This window comes from Caloenas nicobarica, chromosome 18 (genome assembly GCF_036013445.1).
Source record: "Caloenas nicobarica isolate bCalNic1 chromosome 18, bCalNic1.hap1, whole genome shotgun sequence".
Taxonomy (NCBI): Eukaryota; Metazoa; Chordata; class Aves; order Columbiformes; family Columbidae; genus Caloenas; species Caloenas nicobarica.
In genome coordinates this window covers 7,161,241-7,178,639 of record NC_088262.1, presented here as the reverse complement: position 1 = coordinate 7,178,639, position 17,399 = coordinate 7,161,241, and the positions used below count along the sequence as shown (strand labels likewise).

At 57.0% G+C, this 17,399-nt stretch overlaps 1 protein-coding gene across 1 annotated transcript; it reads right to left on the bottom strand.

Annotated features, from left to right (window-relative positions):
• Positions 1 to 9,518: 9,518 nt before the first annotated feature.
• UBALD2 (UBA like domain containing 2) lies at positions 9,519 to 14,387 on the bottom strand. Its single transcript, XM_065647862.1, has 3 exons — positions 14,138 to 14,387; positions 13,496 to 13,558; positions 9,519 to 10,223 (listed from the first exon to the last, which is right to left on the bottom strand). The coding sequence occupies exons 1-3, from the start codon at positions 14,255 to 14,257 to the stop codon at positions 9,903 to 9,905; spliced, it is 504 nt and encodes a 167-aa protein (XP_065503934.1). The 5' UTR covers positions 14,258 to 14,387; the 3' UTR covers positions 9,519 to 9,902.
• Positions 14,388 to 17,399: the final 3,012 nt, after the last annotated feature.

The following is a 17,399-nucleotide window of genomic DNA, read 5'->3' as shown; positions in this document are numbered from 1 at the left end:
GCTTCAGTGCTTGGAGAGTGTTGCATGTGCAGACCTGGGTGCAACACCTGCAGGTGCACTGAGCAAAGTGGATCAGTTAATCTCCACTTTGGTGGGGTAGGAAAGGTCGTCAGCACATGCTGACGGAAGAGGATTTAGCTTAGGGATAGAAGAGAGCCCCTTTTTGTCCAGCCCATCAATTTGGGCGGAGTTTGACCTGGGCTTGGCAGGGATGGATGCGCCGGGTCCTGCTGCAGATGTGGAACAGCTGGCTCTGAAACAGGGCTCTTGGCTCTCAGAGCAGCGCTGAGTTTCCTCCAGCACTTGATCTTTTGTTCTGAGTTAGTTTGCTTCAGATTGGGGCACCCCATGCGTGGGCACTCGCGGGCAAAAGTGCTTTTCTAAGAGGCAGGGGTCTATGTATTGGGGAGCTGTTACCCTGAAGCAGGATTTGGGTTTCCTTTCTGCTTCCTTTGAGCTACAGTTCATAGGAACCTGCTTCCAAAATCAAGACCATTAGGTGCTTATTTGCCTGCCAGGACAGAGAGCATCCTTGCTACCCCTCAGCTGCCAGCCCATGCCTGCCTGCAAGGGTGTGCTTAGATTGGAAATACTATAAATGCAGGTGTGCTGGCACCTTAAACTTGAAGACCATTTTGTTATTTGCCCACCTAGCTTAACAGTGTGTTCAGCCCTTAGCACAGGTGATGTCCATGAAGCTGATTCAGCTGTTAGGCTTTGAGCTGGGCCACGTGCTCCTTCACCATAGAGGTGGCCGAGCTGCCCAACCTGGCTGGGTTCCATGTGAGGGACATTTGGTTGAACCCCTGCTCTCTCTCCTTGTGTCCCTCAAAGGGACATCCCTGGCATGGTGCTCTGGGTGTCAGGGACCCAGACTGCAACCCCAAGGTAGCCTGGGTACCAGGGGACCATGGCTGCATCCCCAGTGAGATGCCACTGGCATCAGAAGTCCTCGTGTGATTAAAGGGAGCGCCTGCCAACTTCTCAGGGGTCACTGGTGCTGTCTCCCCGCTTGCATCCCCAGGGAGCTAGGATGCATCCCTGGAGTCCCCTTGCTGCTTCCAGGCACAGGCTGTGTCCCTAGTCCCTTTGACCCCAGTGCTGAGCCTTCCCTGCTCTCGGTGGCCACATCCAACTGGGGCTCTATGTGGCTCTTTACTTGAACCAAAGCTTGTTTCTTCCCACTGGGGATGCTGGGGCAAAGTGACTACATGGTATCAGTTCTCCTAAAGCAGTTAAGGAGCTTGAGACAGGAACATCTCCTGGCTCCAGTTTAACCAACTACTTTTGGCTTATGGGCAGGGTAAGGTTTGAACCAAGGCCAGGGGATAACTAGGGCTATGTCCTGAGAACAACCGTGGGGACAGTGGCACAACCCTCTACTCACTGGTTCCATAGGCTCTACCCAAACAGAGTCCAGGAAAAGAACCCTGAGCAGGCCAACAGCCCTCAAGAAGCCCTGACCTCACTCCTGGCAGGTCTGACAAGCAGTTTGAAGGGCAGAGAAGAGCAGCACTGCTCACATTTTTAACAGTGGTTTCCAGTATGCAGAGCATGTTCTGGTACTGGCTCCAAACAGGGCAGCACACACTTGTGGATCCGCTCAGGAATACAGGCGGCACAACAGTGCTGTCACACCAGGCTGAGGAGCCACACTGTGGTCACACGGCACAGCTGCAACCTGTTCTTGTACTTGGAAAACCATCAGCAGCCTTAACAGCTTATCCAGCCCTGCACACCCCTCCTGAGATTTGGCTTGGAGGGATAATGTGTGCTGGATGTTGGAGAAGACCTTGCCACTCTGGGCTTTCACTCACCCTCACCAACTATGAGACAGGACACCAGCACCATCTCCCCTCCCTGCCAAACACTAAAATAAACCAAAGCTCGGAAAACTCAAAGTTAGATTAACCACTTAAGTCATTCCTCCTATAACCAGTCCAGAATGCATAATGGGAAATCGTAAAGATGGGAAGCATGTCAGAATGCCACACTCAGACCCTGAATCGAACGCTGGCCGGATGGGGCCATTGAGCCTCCATGGCACTTGGGCTTGTGGGTGGCATCCAGCCCAGCTCAGAGCTGATTCCTTTTCCCCTGCCAGCAGCTGGATCCTCACTCTGCCCCCACCACTGTTCCCAGATCAGGAAGGTGAAGGATGCTCTTAGACAGCTGAGGGTGGCTGGAACTGGCAGAAAAGCAGACGACAGCGGCCACGTGAGCCAACAACTGGGGTGAAAGGATGGGAGAGGGTTTCCTACCCCACAGGGCTGCGAGGGAGCCTGGGGGTCTAGGAGCATCCCAGATTGGGGGGCGAGGGACACCCCCACAAAGGCTAAGCCTGCCCCTGTCTCGCTGGCCAGGCCCAAGCAGCGGAAGGTAAAGGCAGAGTGGAAGGAGTTGGGGGAGCAGGGGGAGCCAACCCAGGCCGAGCCGGAGCAGTTTGTGGCACGAGTATGTGAATAAGTTGGTGACAGAGGCAGCTGAGCAGCTGCAGGCAGAGGTGAGGTCTGGGGACAGCACTCCCAACCCCTGCTGGCTTGGGGGGAGTCCTGTCGGGGTCCTGGCCACATCACCTGGCTGGATGGGGCCATTGAGCCTCCATGGCACTTGGGCTTGTGAGTGGCATCCAGCCTGGCTCAGAGCTGATTCCTCTTCCCCTGCCAGCAGCCGGACCAGCCGAGGCAACGGCGCAGAGCACAGGGCAGGAGCAGGCAGGGTGCCCCATCTGCAACTCAGACACCAGGGTGCAGGTGGGGAAGCTCCTCCAGCGCTGCGAAAAGGTCGAGGAGCCAGCAGGCGGGGGGTAAGATGGAGAGGCATCCAAAGAGGCAGAAACAGGCAAGGGGATGTGGCGTAGGAGGTGAGGTGTAGGGGGCTTGGCAGCCTAAGACAGCATCCTTGCGAGCGTCCCCCCTTCTGGCTGTCCCCCTGGGGACCGTGATGTCCTGTCCTGGGGCAGATGGCTGAGGATGTCACCTGTCCTCAGCTGGACCACCAGGAGCTGGGGCCGTTCCGGCAGCAGCTGGAGGAGCGGTGGAAGAGCCTTGGGGGGCAGGTCCAGGAGAAGGTGCTGCCGCCAGAGAGTGACGATACCACTGGGATTAGGAAGTGAGTGCGATGGGGACAGTGGTGGCTTTGGCACAGCGCTGACCCAGTTCCTGCTGGCTGTCCCAGCTCGTGACGGTGTGGTACCCTGGCGTGGGAGCGCTGTGGGCAGCGCCCAGTGGGGATGCTGAGCAAATGGCTGTGCCTTCTGCTCCTGCCAGCTGCAGCTTCCTAGCATAGAGGAGGCACAATGAGAGGGAACGTGTGGGAGGAGCCCTCCTGAACCAAAATTGGGGGGTGGGTGCAGAGGCTTTCTGGGGCGGGGGATGGCATGCAGGCAGGGCTATGCCCCCCAGGAGCTCCCCCAGCCCTTATCTCCCCCCTCCAGGCAGCTGCTGGCTGGTTTCCATTGCGTGTCCTTCGACCAGCACCTGTCTCTCAGGGAGCGCACAGGCGTGTGCAGATACCCCACTGTTCCAGGCCACCAGCTTGGGGATGCAGTCTGGGTCCCTGGCACCCAGACACCCATGCCAGGGATGGAGCCACCACTTGCACGGTGCAGCGGTGCAGGCAGCAGCACAGGCAGCGAGCCTTGTGTGTTCCTTAGGCTGGGGACCACTCTTCACAGCCCTGCGGAGGTTCCAAATACCTTTCCTCTATGCTGCTCTGAAGGAGCAGGTGGAACAACTTAAAGCTGCAAAAGCAGAACGTACAAAGTTTGGGAACCTGCACCGACTCCTCCCAGAAGGAGGTGAGAGCACAGGGAGAGCTGACGGGGGTTGTTTGTTACGGGGACACCCTGGCTCAGGGGCTCATCATGCTCAGAGCCTGGCCCCAAGGGTGAGACCCCCTCAGCGACAGCACATCCCCTTGGACTGTGTCCCTCTAGGCCAGGAGAGCATCGCCAGGATCCTGGCCAACCTGCGGGGGCAGGTGTCCTCCATGCAAGGCCCGGCCAGGGACCTCCAGGAGAAGGAGGAGAAGGTGAGCTGGCAGCAGTCCCCAAGGGGGCTGTGGGGATGCCAGGGGCAGTTTGGGCACAGAGGGAACAGCCGAAGGGCCCCTGTGCTGGAATAACACAGGGGGCTGTACCCTCACTCTTGCCCGCACTGTGGGGCCTGTCTGCTTTTCTTGGTGGAGGGTCTGTCCCGCTGCATTCTATTCCCAATTAATTTTACCTTTTTACAGGTACAGCTCCCTGGAGAAGGAGCTGGCAGTTGGATTGCTTTTGGTGGTTGGATTGCTTTTGGCGGTTGGATCGGTTTTGGCACTTTCATTGCTTTCTGTGGTGAGGATGAGGAAGGCTGCCAGCTGCCCATCCCTTCCAGGCAGAAGGGTTGAGACCTTGCTGCCATGGTGGGGGGTAAACCAGGCTCGCTCAGGCCCACACGTGGCTCCTGCCCTCCTTGGGCACCACGAGGCTGTGCCATCCCTGCCTGTGCCGCCTCTGCCTTGCTGGCACAAAGGCTAAGCCTGCCCCTGTCTCGCTGGCCAGGCCCAAGCGACAGAAGGTAAAGGCAGAGCGGAAGGAGTTGGGGGAGCAGCAGGAGCCGACCCAGGCCAAGCTGGAGCAGTTTGCGGCTGAGTATGTGAATAAGTTGGTGACAGAGGCAGCTGAGCAGCTGCAGGCAGAGGTGAGGTCCGGGGGCAGCGCTCCCAGACCCCGCTGGCTTGGGGGGAGTCCTTGGGTTTGGGGGCGGCGTCCAGCCCAGGGTCGTCCCCGATGTCCCCCCACCTCCCTCCAGCTCCACCACAGGGACCGGTCGCCCCAGTGCCATTCTGATCCGACAGCTGCATCGCTTTGCTCTTGGACCAGGGTGTTCTCCTCTGGAGGACTGGCTGTTCAGTGCTACTGGTGGTTTGGGAGGGTTTGCACTGATAACTTTTATGTTATTATTGTAGTAGTGTATTACTACTATTTTGTTGGTTTATTAAGCTGTCTTTATCTCAACCCATGAGTTTCTCCCTTTTGACTCCCTGCCCTACTCAGGGGGTGGGTGGGTGAGCAAGCAGCTCTCATGGGTTTGATTGCTGCTTGGGGTTAAACCTCAACAGTCCTTGTCACCCAATGTGGGGCCAGAGGGGCTGGGATTTGGCCTTTGCACTGCTGCTGTTCCAGGCAGGGTGTCAGCTTGAAAGGGTCGAGATAATGACAGATTTTTGTGTTTTGGGGGCCATCTAGCAGTGTGAAAGCAAATTGCATTTGTTACATTGGCTTGAAAGCTGCTGATGCAAACCTTTTATTATTTACTGTGGGAATTGTGCTCCGTGATGCCTTCGGGATGGATGGTTTTGTTAGTGTTGATGTGGAGTTCATAACCTCTGCAAGTCGGTCTAAAGTCATTGTTTTGGGTTACATAGCATTGGTCTGCATAGTCAGGTTTGCGCTGATGGTGTATTTAGAGGGTGTTTCAAAAAGATTGACCCAGTTTCAAAACAGTATATTTCGCAATGGCAACACACTACATTTACACAAAAATTGACAAATGGTTTAAGGAGTTAGCAAGTTTTAGTAACGTTTTCATAAATGCTCCATGTTCCCTTCACCTGCCTTGCGGACAACATGGAGGTGATCGTTGAATTCTCAAGTTGAAGTTCCAAATCCCTCTCAAAGTGTCATCTTCTCCTGAGGTCCCTGCTGCCGTGGTTCTGTTCTTGAGGCCATCTGATGGTGGCACAAAAAGACTGTCTTTGACGTACTCCTACAAGAAAACATCGCAGGGTGTGATGTCGGGGGATCTTGGGAACCAAGAGTGTAGCGCCAAGTCTGGGAGTCCCGTGCAACCTATCCAAGGGTGAGGCATTTAGAAAACGTCAGACCTGCAGGCACCAATGTGGCAGTGCTCCCTCTCAGCGAAAAAGGACTTAACCAGGATCTTCATTAAGTTGTGGAAAGAGCCAGTTCTGCAGCATTTCCAGATACCTTTGCCCTGTAACTGTGTTTTCATCAAAAAAAGGCCATAGACCTTTCTTTGGGAAACAGCACAAGACATTCACTTCTGAAGAATTATGCTTGTGCTCTACAGTTTTGTGTGGATCTTCTGATCATCATATGTGCACATTGTGACGGGTAACTTGGCCGCTTAGATGAAACGTCGCTTCACCGCTAAAAATCAAACGCAGCAGAAGCTGTTGTCCTTCACATTCTGTAACATCGCATCACTAAATTCTACATGCTTTTCTTTGTCACCTGCACAAAGGGCCTGTCCGAGTTCCAACCCATGCAGCCTCACGATGAAACGTCGCCTTAACACACACCGGACAATTGAATGAGGGATCACAAGTTCTCGGTTGGCAAGACAAGGGGACTGGTGCATGTTACGCAGAAAACTCAAATTCTTCTCAGGTTTTCCTCTCAAGTGCATGGTCACACTGTGCTCTTCCCTTAGATACAGCCTATTTCATCAAATCGTCACTACCAACGATGAATGCTCTTTGGCATTGGCAGATCAACGCCAAAACGCCCTTGAAAGGCGCACTGCACCGCAGTTACGGATTCAGTCTTACTGAATTGCAGACCGCAAAATGCCTTGTGTTGCAGGGCCACTGTCTTGCGAATGACTGAGGCCATTGGCTGTTTGTGTGCTGGGAGAGGTGTCTAACCATAATTCTAAATTATGTTGTGCCCTTTCAAAGTGGTAAGAGGTTAATGGTGGTTTCTGGTTGCAGAGATACAGTGATTTCAAATTGGGTCCATCTTTTTGCAACAGCCTCTCTTGCTGCCGGGCCAGAGAGCCTGCTTGGAAAAGTTCATCATGTAGATGCTCATATGCCAAAAAATTGAGCCACTGAGGGACATGAAAACAACCAGCAGGGGGATGCGGCTGCTAAAATGAAAGTGGCTGAGGTGGATGCGAAGTGGCAACTATTGGTAGCTTGGTGAGCCCATGATGGCTCAGGTCATCAGAGCTGCAACGTGTACACGGGCTTGTGATCGAGGGGTGGGCTTAACTATGGACACTGTTGCGCTGCAATTAAACAAGCCAAATGGTTAAAGCATCTGTGGGATGGAGGGTGATGGTCGAAGTACAAATCTGGACAGGCCTGGCAGATTGATTGGATCACACTCCCACAAACCCGCCAAGGTAAGCACGATGTGCTGACAGTGGTGGAAAGATGCCCTGTGCCTGATGCCACTGCCCAGAACACTGTCCTGGGCTGTGGACAGCAATGGCTGTGGTGACACAGCACCCCAGAAAGAACTGAGTCTCACAATGGGACTCATTTCTAAAACAAGCTCAGACACAGCTGGAGCGTGATACAGTGTGGGTGTATCACATCCCCTGCCACGCACCAGCCTCTGGGAAACGGAGCAGTAAAATGGGCTGCTAAAAACTACGGTAAGGGCAAGGGGTGGTGGAACTCTGAAAAATGGGGTTTCCATTGAGCAATTGTGCCTGGTTGATCAACACTAGAGGATCCATCAATGGGGCCCGGCCTGCCCAGTGAGAACTGCACGAGCTGTGGGAGGGGATCAGGTCCCCGTGCTGTGTACGGAGCAGGGCAGGGAAGGCAGCTGGGGTGCTCCTGCTTCGCAAAGGCAAACCCACCCGTGGGATCGCTGCTGCTCAGGGACCTGGGGGCACTTAGGGGATGATGCTGAAGGATGGAGAAGTCCAGTGCGTACCTCAGGGTTTGATTCTGGGTGGGAATACTTAATATTGAACTGTATCCTGCTAATTGCTCCATAATACTACACACTATACCAAGAGTATTGTGTAAGTATTTTTTAGATGAGCGCAGTGGTGATGGAACCAGAGCTGACTTCAGCGAGCGGCACCTAGAAACTTCTTCGGGGTTGGCATCTTGAACCCACAGACCACGGGCACGAGCGCCACCAGATCCACCCTCTGTCCTGCCTTGGGAGACTGTTGTGATAGATGAAGCCCGAAGTCATTAATGAGTGTTTTGAAGGGATGGCCATGGACTCAGGGAATGGTATCTGTGTGTGTGTATGTGTACATTTATATAAAAGTAGTAGTAATTAGAGTAAAACTTGAGCATGATGTAAATGATATGTAATAAAGGGTGGAATGTGTTGGATTGACTGAAATAGAGTTTATTTTCTTCGTGCAGTTAGAGACTTACTGACAGCTAGCAGGCTGCTTTTAGATTCACTGTGATAACATTCTTTCTCTCAGATGTTTTTTGCCTGAGAAGAGCTGAATGATCTCTGTATCTTCCCAGTCGCAGCCCTGAGCTGAGGCTGGGTGCGGGGGGCTGGCAGGGGGCAGGAGCTGTGGGGGCTCTGGGGCACAGGACATGCCACCAGGAGCTCTGGGACCTGCTCCAGGAGGGCGTCAGGGACACTGGGGTGTGCTGGATGTTGCAGAGAGACAGAAGGTCTCGGCTGCTCAGAGTTGGGTCATGCGGGTGGTGTCAAAACCTCCCACCCAACAGCGTCTTTCGGAACACCCACCCCCCTCCAAATCCAATGGCTTTTGACAAGCGTGGCAAAGCTCTGGGCAGCACAGCCGTCCCTCCCAGCTGAGCCCTGTCCCCACAGCATGGCACTGCCCGGCTGGGGACACCCCGGAGTCAGAGACATCCTGATGGGTGCCCAACTAGCTGGGTTCTGCAGCTGCCGCAGTCCTGCTTTGGGTTGTTTTTTTTTTTTTTAACACCAGTTACTTGTGTTTGCAGTAGGAGCTGAGTATCTACTGAATTTTAATTTAGTTCCAAGACTTAAGGACTAAACTAGGAGTGGCTGTGGAGAGTCAGGGTCCCCCCACACCCTGGAGCTGGTGGCTCATCTGCGGTGGGGGACACTCAGGTGGCATTTGGTGAGAGTACAGAGATGGGAGTTTGGCCGCCCCCTGGCACATGGGGGTCTTTGCTGTGCCGGCACAGCCCCCCCACTTCCCACGGCTCTGGGGCGTCCCCTCTGTCCCATCATGGGGACAGCAACAGTGGCTGCTGCAGGCAGCGGGGGGGGACTCGGGCCCCATCCCCACTGGCGATGCTGTGGCACGGGGGGGCTCACCCCTGTTGTCAGTGGTCCCCCCCACCAGGAACATCCTCCCGTCACAGAGAAAAGGCAGGGACAGCTGGGGTTAAAAAAGTGATTTTTTTAAAATTATTTTTATTATTTTTAAATTAATAAAAAACCTTCAACCTATTTTTGTATTTTTTTCTTTTTTTTTTTTGTTTTTTTAAGCAAGATTGATTTGAAAACTAAAAAACCCCCCCTGGCTCCCCCCTCCCCTAGGAAGGGCCATGAGTGGCAGTTGCAGTGACAGGGGGGACATCACCTTGTTCAATCCCCTCAGGCCCTGGGGGTGTCGAGGGAGGGAGGACGGGGTGAGGGGGGACCCGGGGGGGCTGTGCAAGAAGCCGGGCTGAATTTCGGGAGCTGGAGGAGGGGAGCGCTTTGGGGGCTTCAACAAGGGTCTGGAAAGTCCAGAGCCAGGGGGGCCCAGTGGCTCTGTGCCCCCATTCCAGGGTGCCCCCATAGCCATGATCCAGGGTGCTGACAGCTGCCTCTATTTATTTTTTTTGTTATTTTCCCCCCGCCTTCCCTCTCCTGCCCCGCTGCAGCGATGCTGGTGGGAGGGGGGCCATAAGAAACCCCCCCACCCAGCACCCACCTCCGTGCTGCTGCTCCTTCTCTCTGGATTTATATACATTAGATATATTTATATATTATAGTTATATATTTTTAAAAAAGGGGGTGGGGGAGAAAAGACCAGCTAGAGGCTCTCAAGGGCCAGTGCCCTCCCCAGCAGTGTGTGCCCCCCCCCTTAAAAATAATAATAAAACCTAGAAAATTCTTCCAGTGCGTTTCTCGGGGGAGCCCCCGCTCCCAACGCCCTGGCCTGGGACCCCCCGACCCCCCCACCTCCACCAACCCAGTCTTATCTCTGGCCGTCCATGGTGGCCATGGCTTTCTGTGGGGGGGCAGCAGGCTGGGGGGCGGGGGGCCAGGCGGGCTGTGGGTGGTGCAGGTGGTGGTGGAGGCCGTGGGCGGTGGGTGAGGAGGGGGGCAGCCAGGCGGGCTGGTGGTTGGGGGGCGAGGAAGCCCAGAAAGGGCTGAAGCTCCCAGGGGGGGAACAGGCCATGGAGGTGATAGGGCTGTTGCTGCTCTGCAGGCTCTCGGAGGTTCGCAGCTTGGAGAACATGGCCAGAGCATCCGGGAAGTTGGGCGGCGTGGCCGGCGTGTTGCTGGGGGTGCACATCTGCGGGGGAAAAGAGTGCAGGGGTGTCAGATCATTCATGGATGTTTTTGGAGTCTCAACCTGCCAACCTCCCCATCACTGGAGATCCTGGCTGCATTGTGCAACAGGGGATGCTCAGAGCCCAGCTCTCGTGGATATTGGGGTACCCAGCGCTGCAGGGTCTGGGTGGCTCCCCCCAAGGTGTGGGGGCTGCCTGGGGAGGGTCTCCAGACAATTTGGAGCATCCAGGGTGCTCAAAGCGCTGGGGTGCAGTGGGTTTGGGGAGGGGGATGCTGCTCTGATACCAGCTGCCCCATGGAGGGGAGCGGCAGGGACAGGGTGATATAGTGGGGACCAGGACAATGGGTGGGGAGAGTTTTGGGGTCCCACAGGGCCCTCTTCACCCAGCTCCCTGTCCCGCCCTCCCCTTCACACCCTGTTAGGGCACAGAAAGTCAGGCAGGGCCCCCCGGGACATGAGGCACTGGCTGGGCCCCACACAGTTCCTGGTACAGACCCTGCTTCCTGTGTACCCAGCTAAATTTAGCGCCCTCCCCATCTCGCCCCCCAGGATCAATCTGGCCCTTTTTGAGGCCAATCTTGCTGTCAGAGGAAAATCCGGATGGGGGGACCCAAACCCATGCTGGGGCTCAGGGGCTGGAGGCACCAGGCACCCCGATTCAGCAAAGCACTTGCCATACTATGAGTTTGGGGGGTGCTAGAGCCCCAAAAAGGGGATGGGGTGGGGGGGCTTCACCCCAGCGGTGCCAAATAGGGTGGGCACCTGCCCTAACGCCCCTGCCCCCTTTTTTATCTGCAGAGGGGGAGCAGTGTCATGCCACAGGCTGCTCTGAACACATGCATGGGGAGGGTTACAAATGGCACCATTTTATCCAACTAAATCCCTGGGGGAGTGGAAAATGGTCTTGGGAGGTGCTTCCCCGCCTCGAGCAAAATTCAGGGTGGCTGTACAGCAAGAGGTGCAGGCGAGGGAAGGGGTACACGTATGGGGTGTAGACAGGGGGATGCACGGACACGGAGGTGGCGCGTACATGGGGGGGCTTCACCCCTTGGGGTTAAATCCACCCCAAAACCCTGTTGTCGTTGTGGGAGCCCAGGGCAGAGCCAAGCATCTCACTGCCATGCTGCACATGGGGACATCGAGTGGTGCCAAGGGGCCAGGGCAGCACCTGCTGCCTCCAGATTTTGCTGATTTAGCAACGGGGAACCAGGGAGATGCTTCCCATGGGGAACAGCAGCTGCATCTCCCCCTTCCCGGGGGTTATCCTGGGATTTGCCCCCAGCCCCAGCTGTTCCCCAGCACACGCAAACCCCCAAATCCCTCTTACAGGTTCCTCTTCATCCCCATCCCGGCTGCCCTTAGTGACAGTGCTGGCAGGGGATGGGGGAGCTCCTGCACCCCAAAAATGCAACCATGGCCAGGCTGGCACCAAAACACCAAAGGGGTTCGTGGTGAGCTGGGGGTGTTCCTCCCTCACCACACACAGACTTTGGGAGAACCCATTTCAGAGCTCACCTCAAAGTGGTGGAAAGCCAGCTTTCTTGTTTTAAATAAAAGACTCTTAAGTTTGGCAGTATCTGAAAAGATACTTGTTGCAAAACAAAACAAAACCAAACAAACAAAAAACCCAAACAAACAAAACCCCTATAAACAAAACCAACCAAAACTGAAAAACTTTTAGTGACTGTGTTTTGGAAAAAGCAACCACCACCACAGCCACACTCACACCAGCCCTGGGCTGAGGTTGGACACTGTGCTGGAGAGGGGGACACGGCTCTGAGCTTCTGGGGTGGTGTTTGCAAAATTAATTTTTTAAATTAATTAAAAAAAAAAAAAAAGCTGTATAATTATTGCCTTCCTCCTCTGACACACTTTTATTAAGGAGCTGGTTGGCCGTCAGAGGGTCTATCCCAGCACGAGCTGATGCTAAAACACACCAAACAGCTTCGGTGAGTCCCTTCCTGGGCCTGGGGGGTTTCACCAGGCACGGGGACCCCGCTCTCTGCGGGGGCGAAGGGATGTGCCACCCCAAAGCTCGCACCTTTGTTCTCTGCTGCTTGAAAAAGAAACAGAAACTGCAACCGTAAAGCTGCGCGGGGCATTTTAACCTGAACCAGTGTGCTGGGGGGGGGGGGGGGGGAGGGGGTGGAATAGCAGCAAAAAAATGCCAAAAATGCGAGGTGGGAGTATTTGGTGAGCAAAGGTATTTTGTGACCACACGGCGTTAGAAATACACCGCGGGGAGGGGGAGAGACGTCCAGCTCCGGACCCTCGGTGCCGTGCAGGGTGGGGGCGATGGGGTGGGAGGTGGGTCCTGTTTGATGACGGGGAGCGCGGGGACGGGGAGCGGGACGGGTTTCATCAGCGCCGCTGCGTGTCCTGCTTCCGGCAGGAACCGCCGCGACCGGGCTTCTGGTGTGAAAACACGGCAGCGAGGCCCGGATCCGGCCGGCAGCTCCTCCCGGCCCATCTGCCACCGGGAAAGGGGGTTTTCTGTGAGATGACCCTTTGCGAGCTGTTCCTGAGGCGGCGAGAAAATGCGCAAGGGGAGGAGGAATTAAAATAAAAGGGGTTTAAGTGGGAGCCAGCCAGCAAAATGAGTTTCTGTGAGAGAGAGCGCACGATGCCAGGCTGGCTGGCGATTTTCTGATGGCAGGAGAAAAGGAGGAAAAAACCCAAATATATACATATATACATATATATATAGGCTTGGCCCAGACGTGCTCCTTCCCCCATGTGTGGCACCATTTAGTTCCCCCAACAGGAAAAAAAAATTAAAAAACAAAACAAAAAACACGACAAAAACCACCCAGAGGGGAATAACTTCCTCCCCTCGGCCAAGGGGACGTGCCCTCGGCCAAGGTCAAGCGGTGTTTGGGGAAAGCGGGGGGGTGGCAATGTTGTGTCCCCCCACCCCGGCTCGGGGAGCCCAACTTTCAGCGCGATGCTCGGGGAGACAAACTATTTCCTGGCAGACATTTTAGCTCGTGTTTACATTCGCCGGCTGCGTGTTCCTCCGGGCGCGGAGCAATATGGCTGGCAGGGGAGCTGACAGCTCCGCGGCCGGGGGGCTGCGGACCCCTCTGGGGGGGCCCAGGGAGAAGTTGGGGGGTCCTGAGCTGGGTGGTGGTTGAAGGTGGGGGGGCTTGGGGGTGGTTGGCAGCTGCTGGGGGGGGGGTTAAAGGTGGTTTTGGGGATAATTGGGGGTTGGGGAGGGGATGGGGGGGTCTTGGATGAAGTGGGGGGGTCGGGGGGGGGCAGGTCCCACTTACCATCTGGGGGGGGTGGTGGCTGCTGGGAATGTTGGTCTCCTGGAAGAAGGCGCTCAGGGCCGTCTGTGGGGACAAGCCGTCAGCCCCAACCCACCCGAGACAAAGGGGGAAGGAAAACACGCCCCCCACCCAGCCCACCCGCAGCCCCTCTGCTCCCCTCACCCCAACTGGGACTGCCCCAGAGGGGGAACCCACGGGTGCCCCCCCCCGCCAGGCTTATGGCGGAGGGGGCCTGGTGCTGCCCTTCACCCGACCCACTCGGGATCGTGTCCCCCCCTCGTACAGGGGCTCCCCACGCGGAAGGGTGCAGCCCACCCCCTTGTTTACACGGCCCCCCCCAGCGGGCCCCCCCCCCGGCCCCAGCTCGGCGGTGGGGGGGGGGGGACGCCCCCCCGGCGCCGGCCGCTGGGCTGCAGCTCGGGTTACGGTATAAATAGACCGGGGGGAGCTCGGCGCCGGTTCCGCCCCCCCCGGCGTGGGTGCTGGGGGGTCAGCGGCGCGGCCACGCGTGTCCGTGGGGCCGGCGATCCCGTCCGCCTTCCGCCCCGGGGCTCTGCGGGCAGGGGGGTGGCGGGGTGGGGGGGGGGACGGGGGAGGTGGCGGCTCCCGGTTTGCAGCAGGGGGGGGGGCCGTGGCCCGTACCTCGAACTGCCAGTGGGCCGCCTGCAGCAGCTGCTTGGCCTGGTCGGCGGCGCAACCGGCCGCCAGCACGAACTGGTTGATCATCACCTGGTGCCGCAGCTCCTCCATGTTCACCGACATGGCCGGGCCGGGGCGGGGGGGGGGGACCCCGCCGAGCGCTGCCCGGAGCGCGCCCGCCGCCCCGCGCCGCGCCGACACCGGGGGGCGGCGGAGGGACCCGGGGGGGCACAGAGTGGGGGGGACACACGGAACCGCCCCGCCCCCGCGCCCCGATTGGCTGCCGCCGCGCCACCCGCCCCGACGGGCCTCCGGTTCGAATCTTCCAGCTGCCCCGGCGCCGCGCCCCGCCCCGCCGCCTTCCTATTGGTCGATGCTTGTGTTTTGGCTGCAGGCCGCGCTGTTATTGGTCCGCGAACGTCGGGGAGGGCGGGGCGGCCAGCGGAAGGAGAGGCGCGCGCGCTGATTGGGCGCGTTGAGTTTTTTTCGGAAGGCGTTGGTGACGTCACGTTCATTGAGGAGGTTCATTGGGAAGCGCGGGGGGGCAGCAGCCGCCCTGCGAGTGCCCCGGGGCTGGGGGGGCCGCTCCCCGCGGGGTGTCCTCCCTTCACCCCGCCTCGGCTGCCCCCAGCAGGGCTCTGCCTGCTGTCCCCCCGCTTCCCAGGAGTCCTGTTGTCCCCTGGGCAGGACCCACAGCGTGAGGCCGGGGGGCAGGAGGGGGGCCTGACCTGAGTTCAGCCGTGTCTCCCCTCCCATAACAAGGCCTCGCCAGGAGGGGGTCAGGCAGAGCTTCCAGGTTTGAGGGGGTTTTTTTCTTTTTTTTTCTTTTTTTTTTTTTTTTTTTTGGTAATATAATGTTTAAAATCCTTGTGACTCTGAGCCTCAGCCACAGCCTGCAAGGGCAAGCAAGCCTCTCCTGCCACATTTCCCCCCGCTGGGTTTGGGGACTGAGCAGGACTGGTGCACACCTGAAGGTTTTTAATTAAAAAGGAAAAAGCAGCATTTAAAACCAAAACAAAGCGGGGACTTTGCAAATGGATAGTGTGAAAACAGACTGAGCTGAGAAAGAGCCCTCGGAGGTTTGGACATGATGGTGGTGACGAGTCAGCTGAGGGAGAGGGATGGAGACTTCAGAAGCAGCATCTGTGGCTGGTTACCCCCATGGCAACCACCGTGCGGGGGATTTTGCAAAGTCCTAATGATCCTGTGGAGGTGGGGTCCCGCAGGCAGCAGCACATGGTGCTCCCCCAACCCACCCCTAAGGCAGGTGGAGGTGTGAGAGGAGCAATTCCAGCAGAAGACAGAACCCCAAACCTGATTGCCTCCTGCGTGCAGTTTACACGGAGCCCCAGAGAGCGCTCAGGATCTTGTGCTTGCCAGAAACACCCGCTTGTGAGCACAGCTCAGCTTCTAGCTGAGTTAGCACAGCTGCGAGCAACTGGCCTTGGGTAGTGACTGCCTGTAAAACCTGGGAAACGCTGCTTATGAGCCCTCACTCAGAAACCAGTGGGGCTTGCACAGGCAATGGGCAACCGAGACCATGATAAAACAGCATTGGTGACATTTGGAAGAGCGGGCAGGGCGTTCAGTCCTTCAAAATGAAACTCTTTGCTTAGCCTGTCTGCTGCAAACACCTCGCTGTTTCCCACCACACCAACCAGCTGGTGGAAAAACCCCTTTTTGGGGCAGAATTTGCAGCAAGGGCAGGACTCATCATCACCCTTCCCTAGCTTGATCCTGCCTGAGATGTGTTTCTATCCTCCCTGGCAGACACGCTGCTCTGCCACCCCACAGGGGGTGGGGAGTCACCCTTCCCAACACCTCACTCCACCTTCCCAGCCAGGAGCTGCTCTGGGATCCAGTCGGGAGGGCTGATGATGTGGCAGCCCTATTTAGGGGCTCAGCACCCTCTAATGAAGGGGCCAGCCCATCCCCAGTCCTTGCACCCCCCAGGGCTGCGGCAGCCTCTCCATGGGGCTGCACAGACCTGGGATCAGAGCAAGCCCACCAGTGGGTTGTTGGGTCTGTGGTGGGTGCCAGTGACTGCTGGAGGAACTGGGAGTGGACTGGGCATACTGGGTACATGGACAAATGTTTGCTGCCGTGAGAGAACTGCTCACTCTCCTGTTTAACCTTTGAGCAAACTGCTGCACCCTCTCATGCCTCAGTTTCCCTCTCAGCACAAGGAGGGAGAAGCAGGAACTCCTTTCCCTGCCAAACACATGCATCAAGTCCCACAGCCAGGCAAAATGAGCGCTTCAGGCTTGCATCTTGCCCAGCAGCAGGTGCATTTTGGGGGTAAATGTTGCTTCTTCTGTATGCACTGGATTCCCTTTCCCAACAGCCACGCTGGGGTTTGTCCCAGCTTTTCCCGTGCTGGGGTCTGGCACAGTTGCAGCTGGGCAGGCTTGGGAGGGAACCTGCCCTTGAAGCCATATCGTCACCCAGCTCCTGCCTGTGCTCCACTGCGGCACTGTCCTACAAAATCCTCTGCTGCAGTAATACACCGCTGAAAAAAAAAACACAACACGCAAGCCGTGCATGCAGGCAGCGGCTCTGTGTGTAATGACTGCTGGGTTATGGATCTGCACAGGGATAACTTTGAATTATTATCTGCACTAAAACCCTGCAGTCTGTTGTGTGCCGGTAATGAAATGTGCTGGCTCCCTCTCCCAGGCTTGCGTTTCTCGCTGCTGTCGCTGGCTGGAGCGAGGCCGGGGAGTGGGGCCGCACAGGCAGCTCAGCAATGCTGGGCTGGGCTCGGTTTTTGAATGATGCATCTGCAGAACAGGCTCCCCAAAATGTGTGTGGGGGTGAGCAGGGATCAGCCCCTGGTGTCTCAGGGCTCCAGCACAGAGAGCCAGAGCTCCCGGCATTGATTTCACCCTCGGCTCCTCTTTGGCCAATGCTGGCACCCACTCGGGCGTGACATCCAGTGGTGCGGACACGGTGTCACAGCCAGGGCCACAGGTCCCAGTGTGATGACAACAGGCAGAAAAATGGGGTACAAAGCTGCCCCTGGGCTTGCCAGGGTGGCGGCTGCTCTTTGGTTTGGGTTTTCTCGGCCGCCCTTGGGGCTGTGCGGGTAGAAAGCAAACGGGGAGGGAAACGTGTGTGTCCCTCTGCAGGGAGGCTGAGGAGCGGGGAGCCCCCGGGATGGCCTTTGCTCGTCACTGCTGAGTAGCCGAGGACATCGAGGCGGCTGATCCGCCTCTCTGCACATCTCCCGTGTGATATTTATAGCACTCGTGTTATCAACTCAAAT

What these genes read in the sequence shown, in the direction of transcription:
- UBALD2 (XM_065647862.1), bottom strand. Translation starts at nt 14,257, where the DNA reads ATGTCGGTGAACATGGAGGAGCTGCGGCACCAGGTGATGATCAACCAG. An exon ending in CGGCCCACTGGCAGTTCGAG is followed by an intron (nt 13,559 to 14,137) that starts GTACGGGCCACG and finishes TTGTCCCCACAG; the next exon opens with ACGGCCCTGAGCGCCTTCTT. An exon ending in GCCACCACCCCCCCCAGATG is followed by an intron (nt 10,224 to 13,495) that starts GTAAGTGGGACC and finishes TTTCCCCCGCAG; the next exon opens with ATGTGCACCCCCAGCAACAC.